Raw genomic sequence first — 6,214 nt, forward strand, 5'->3', positions numbered from 1 at the left:
TAATGCTGTTTATGATTTTCAGCTGGATCAGATTAAAAAATAATGCTCCTTTAGTCAGTTTTAGTGTAGTCCCTATAATCCACCTATTAAGAAAGTGGCTACGATAAAATTAGCAAAGATCTTCACTAAGGAACAAAATTAAAATGAAACAAAGGTGGCGCTGAATACAAAACCTGGTCATTGCTAATATGTTAGTCATTCACTGCCTTTATTATACAAATAAATGTATAGCTGATTATTCTTCTCCATTTCTCACTTGTTCCCTTTGGTATCCACTGTGTTTCGGCTAGGTAATCAATTTTTCTTCCACCTATCTCAAAAAAACCTTCACAGCAAATATAAACAAATAAAGAACAGATCTCCACAGCTCCCGCATTCATTACAGAGGGTGTAAATTAGTTACAATTTTTGCACTGCACAGACAGACAAGTGTGGCTTCTACCCAAAGAATCTTTCATTCAAATTACTCAAAGATCAGTTATCCACTAAGTGCTGGATAAATAGTAAATTACCCTCGGGGTAGTTATCTTTCTTTGTGGATTAGAGACAAAGTGTCAATAGTAAAAATTTTAAAGTCGAACAAAAAACGGATTTCATTGAAGAAGAGATTTGCTTGTAGAAATTTTAGAAGCCTATTTAAGTGTATCTATGCTTTGTGATTCTAAAAATAATTTGAATTTATTTGCGTGTGTGCGTAACAATCTTCATTCATGACAGACCCAAGAGGTGGGGGGAGATCATTTGCCAGCAAAAAAATCTGTCTACAAGCGCAAATTAGTCTTTATTAATTTTATTAAATAATTTTTTGTGAAGATTTTATAGTTAAAAGTGAGTTTAGCCTCTGACCAGTTGACTGTGAGAGAATTTCGTAGTCTCTTGGGCAAGGTTGTGTGTTAGAACGGGGAGGGGGTGCACTTTCTACAAATTACCCATATCAATTGACATAAATGTTTTACAGACATATATCTGTCTAAACATACAAATAGTCACCAGAATTAATTTGTTTAGCTGAAAGTTTGAAAAGCACTGTAATATGATATACAAATTTTGGAGCATACTTTGAGGCTCCACAACTAACTTTTTTATTTGGTTTAATAGATAAGTAATATAAAATTCATAGCTTCTCTTAGATTTAAATCGGAAAATGTGGAGACTAACCCTTAGTCACACGTTTTTCAGTTCCCGATTTGACCCTCTGGCAACCTGCGAAGAAGAAGTCAATATTTTCAAGCTAAACCCTTAAAACGGCCATACTTACTCAATGGAATTTCATAATTTAAGCCATATTTGGCATATCGTTTGTTGCGGAAACCGAATTCCGCTACACCGGGAATGAAAATATCCGAATATGGTCCACTTGCGGGATGAATATTACCCATGGGCTACCCAGATACAAAAGAAATTAATTCTGAAGGAATATCAGTTAACCGTAGTGTATTTCCACAGTAGGTGGTTCCTATAGAATAGGAATCACATTAGGTGGATACAATAGGAGATAACAGCTGAAGCTTTATATAGAATAGGAGACCAACGAAGGTAGTCCCTATAGAATAGGAGAGCACCATAGGTGGTTCCTGCAGAATAGGAGGCCACTGTACGTGATTCCTATACAACAGGAGAGTACCGTCGGTGGTTTCTTCCTATTAAATAGGAGACCACGTAGGTGATTCCTTTAAAATATGAGACCACAATAGCTGCTTCCTATGAAATGGGAGACCACCGTAGGTGGTTCCCATAATATAGGAGACCACCATAGGTAGGAGATCACCGTAGGTGGTTCCTATAAAATAGGAGACCACCGTATGTGGTTCCTAAAATATAGGAGACCACCGTAGGTGGTTCCTAAAATATAGAAGACCACCGTAGGTGGTTCCTATAAAATAGCAGACCACCGTAGGTGGTTCCTATAAAATAGCAGACCACCGTAGGTGGTTCCTATAAAATAGCAGACCACCGTAGGTGGTTCCTATAAAATAGCAGACCACCGTAGGTGGTTCCTATAGAATAGGAGACCACCGTAGGTGGTTCCTATAGAATAGGAGACCACCGTAGGTGGTTCCTATAGAATAGGAGACCACCGTAGGTGGTTCCTATAGAATAGGAGACCACCGTAGGTGGTTCCTATAGAATAGGAGACCACCGTAGGTGGTTCCTATAGAATAGGAGACCACCGTAGGTGGTTCCTATAGAATAGGAGACCACCGTAGGTGGTTCCTATAGAATAGGAGACCACCGTAGGTGGTTCCTATAGAATAGGAGACCACCGTAGGTGGTTCCTATAGAATAGGAGACCACCGTAGGTGGTTCCTATAGAATAGGAGACCACCGTAGGTGGTTCCTATAGAATAGGAGACCACCGTAGGTGGTTCCTATAGAATAGGAGACCACCGTAGGTGGTTCCTATAGAATAGGAGACCACCGTATGTGGTTACTATAAAATAGGAGACCACCGCAGGTGGTTCCTATAGAATAGGAGACCACCGTAGTTGGTTCCTATAGAATAGGAGGGCACTGTAGGTGGTTCCTTTAAAATAGAAGACCACTTTATTTGGTATCTTTAGAATGAAATGAAGTCATTTCTACTTACCGCTCCACTACTCCATTCATCAATATATGAACCAAATATTGCCACATAATCATCATCTGATGTTTCAATAAAGGAGTCAGAGCTCACTTGATTCGGATATGGTAAATAATAATTTGGAACTGAGTCATAATAGTACCGAGCTGAAGCCAAGACCATCATGGTAGAGATTAGACTGAAGATTCGTAACATTTTCGACTAAATGTTTTAGATTGTGAAGGTAAACTAAACTTAGACAAACTGTTCAGTGATGGTTTTATAATAATTTCAACCGCTAGGTTGCATGTGAAAATAGAGTAAGTTCCTATTGAAATATTACAATATTTTTTGTCTTTTGTAGATGAAATACTATGTAATATCTTTCAATAAAAATTTCCGAAAATAGATTAGAGTGTGATCTTCCAGCTAAACAATATCTACTAACTGTGCAACTGGGCGTAACCGCTTAAATACATTCGATTAAAGTTGTCTTTATTATCTGCTAATGCCAAAGAAGAAGACAAGTTTTTGCTTAAACCTTTTTCATACTTAAGTTGTTTCACCTTTCAACCACTCACACCACCAATAGAAATACACGATCTTTTTTATGCTCAGTTCACGTTTATTTTCTAATTAAAATTTTTCATTGTTTTTATTCACCGTGGAATATTACTAAATACTTATGATTTTTGGATTTGTAAAGGTTGTAGTATTATTAGAAGTCGTAATTGACATCTTCATCCACCTCATCAACCTCGTTTAGAGCTGAAAATAAACGAAATATAAATTTTTCACCAGATTTAAAACGGATTTCTGAAAAGAGACTTAAATTATGAATGAGATTTTGCCGTTTGCAATAAGCCTCTCTCAATTATTAAATGCAGAGTGTGACTGATCCTTAAATACAAGTAAAAAATGACCAGTTGCCTTTGCCGACAGGATAGCACACACAGCCAATGTCTGTACAAACAAAAACAATAGGAAGAGTGGTGAACCTAAATGTACCATGAAGAGATCCCTAAAAATAAATAGAACTTTCGTAAGGGACAAACAAGTTTTAGAAGTCAGAAGAAAGTCAATGAAGTCTATGAAAACACTTTCCTTCTTTTATTGCAAGAATATCACTTAGGCGGGATTTTAAAATATTCGGCCCATTATCAAGAGAGGTATGGAGAAAAAATATATAGCGTTGAAACAAAGAGTACTAAAAATTTTAGTGTAAGAGGTGTATGAAAAAGTGACCCTAAATATTCGGCTTCTTCGGACAAAAAATTAAATTGTTAGTCATGATCGCTACGGCTATTACATTTCAACACTCCGCAAAAGTCTAACACTTATGTGTCCAATTTATGGCACTGTTCGGATTGCCATAAATTGGACACATAAGTGTTAGTCTTTTGCGGAGCAGGTACGTGAAATAATATATCGGCCCATTTTGGATCTGGTTCTACTTTAGAGAGCCATTGCTTACGTTAGTTATAAAACTCTGATGGAAATTTCAAAATATTCCTCGAATACCTCTCAAATTGCACTTAAGCGAAAATTTTGAGAGAGATACTCTTATCGTGACAGCCACATTAGTTTGTCACTTGGTCCATTATATCAGAAAGCTTGGACTTGAGCTTTTTCTAGGAAGGAATGGAGGGTATTCTCGGAATAGACCTTCTTGGAACTGGATACTTATTTGGTAGAAATTTTGCCAAGAATGGCCATTCGAATATTCAATTCGTAAGTTATCATTTATTCGTGAGGTTTTGGGCCACTATCTCATGAAGTGTGGATTAGATATGGAAAAACTGTATATCCATCCCTACAAGTATAATCTGTTGGAAACAAATTTTAAAACTATTCCTTAAACTGCACTTTCAAAGTTTTGTGTTTGAGGTACCGAAAAAGTAGACCGTTACAGTCCCTAGTCAACCATTAAGTAGGCACTGTGTGACACTAAAAAATAACCATAAGACACAGGCCCCGGCGGTTTTCCCCATCACCTGCACTTTTACTCTTATGGACCGCCAAAAACTTGAGGTATTGATATCAAAAGGGATCATTTTGTCAGGCTCCTATCTTCCAAACCGTTTGGAACTTTGATTTACTTTCGGAGGTAAAGTTGTAGCGCTTGTCATAAAGAACAAAAATTGCGTTTATATAAAATCCACCAAACTTCATCTTCAAGGTCGAAATCTTCAATGTTTCATTTCTATTATAATTTATTCTCGGGTTTTGGTCTATAGAAGATCAAACCTCTAAAAAACTTGGGTTTGGGAGTCGGGTTAGTAACCCTCCCCTAGAAAAACGGAATGTTCGCACTCTTTATAGAGAAGGTGCAGTTTACGCATTGGCAGATGTACTTGAAAAGTAAAAGGCCGACATTACTGCCATACAGGAAATACGATGGAACGGGAAAGGCGTCACAACAACACCTAAAGGTGACGCACTGTATTATAGCTGCCATGACACAAAGCATGAGTTTGGTTGCGGATTTGTAGTTGGTCGGAGGTTAAAACATCTGGTCTCCAGCTTCACCCCAGTGAATGAAGGACTCGCTGCAATTCGATTAAAAGCAAAATTCTTCAACATCAGCTTTATTTGCGCTCATGCTCCCACTGAAGACAAGGACGAACAGACCAAAGATATTTTTTTACGAGCGCTTAGAAGAAACTTATGACCGTTGCCCTGCCCATGACATTAAAATTATACTAGGCGATTTTAATGCCAAAATTGGAAAGGAGAATACCTTTGGCCCAACAGTCGGGAAATTCAGTCTCCACAGTGAAACATCCGACAATGGTATGAGGCTGATAGACTTTGCAGCTGCAAGATACAGTACCAGATTTAAGCATCTCGATATTCGTAAGGGCAACTGGCTGTCGCCAGATCAAAGAACAAGAAATCAAATTTATCACGTTGTGATAGATGGAAGACAAACATAGACTCAGACCACTACCTTGTTGCGGCAAAGGTACGTACCAGATTAAACGTAGCAAACAAAGTGCGAACAGACACAACACGGAAGTTGGAGATCGGTAAGCTGCAATCACAACAGATAGCCAAAGCATATTCCACTCAACTGGCCCAACTGCTTAATCAAAGCACTCCTCGTCCCGATAACATATCAGGACAATGGCAAAACATTGCCCACTCCATGCAAACAGCCGCAAAATCAGTACTTGGATACCAGAGACCTCCACCAAGGAATCCATGGTATGACCAGGAGTGTCCTGCTGCTACCGAAGAGAAAAATGCGGCATATAGGGCTACTTTACAATCAGTAGCAACTCGTAGCACACGAGAGAGGTATCGGGAGAAAAGGAGAGAGGAGAAACGTCTTTTCCGCAGGAAAAAGAGAGAGTTGGAAAAGCGGGAGTGTGAAAAAATCGAGATGTACAGGAGACAGAATGAAGTCCGAAAATTCTACCAAAGAGTGAAACATCAAACTGATGGCTTTGGAACTGGCACATCCTCCTGTGGAGACCAGCAAGGTAATTTGATAACTGATAGAGATAGTGTGCTAAGGATATGGAAAGAGCATTTTTCCAAACTGTTGGTATCCAATAGTAGCGAAGTCGACAAAGATACCACAGATCCAATCCAAGAAGATGGTATTGAATGTAACCCACCCGGCCAAGATGAGGGAAAGACAGCAATAAA

At 38.5% G+C, this 6,214-nt stretch overlaps 1 protein-coding gene across 1 annotated transcript; it reads right to left on the minus strand.

Annotated features, from left to right (window-relative positions):
• Positions 1 to 1,068: 1,068 nt before the first annotated feature.
• Positions 1,069 to 2,787, minus strand: LOC141396452 (uncharacterized). Its single transcript, XM_073971924.1, has 3 exons — positions 2,588 to 2,787; positions 1,259 to 1,382; positions 1,069 to 1,203 (listed from the first exon to the last, which is right to left on the minus strand). Exons 1-3 carry the CDS (start codon positions 2,774 to 2,776, stop codon positions 1,154 to 1,156), a joined length of 363 nt encoding a protein of 120 aa, XP_073828025.1. The 5' UTR covers positions 2,777 to 2,787; the 3' UTR covers positions 1,069 to 1,153.
• Positions 2,788 to 6,214: the final 3,427 nt, after the last annotated feature.

The sequence above is a fragment of the Musca autumnalis genome, unplaced genomic scaffold (assembly GCF_047663935.1).
Source record: "Musca autumnalis isolate F117 unplaced genomic scaffold, ASM4766393v1 scaffold_3, whole genome shotgun sequence".
Taxonomy (NCBI): Eukaryota; Metazoa; Arthropoda; class Insecta; order Diptera; family Muscidae; genus Musca; species Musca autumnalis.

Coding starts and splice junctions, on each gene's coding strand:
- LOC141396452 (XM_073971924.1), bottom strand. CDS start 2,776: ATGTTACGAATCTTCAGTCTAATCTCTACCATGATGGTCTTGGCTTCA. Junction 1,383..2,587: donor ATGAATGGAGTAGTGGAGCG/GTAAGTAGAAAT, acceptor GTATCTGGGTAG/CCCATGGGTAATATTCATCC. Junction 1,204..1,258: donor AAATTATGAAATTCCATTGA/GTAAGTATGGCC, acceptor TCTTCTTCGCAG/GTTGCCAGAGGGTCAAATCG.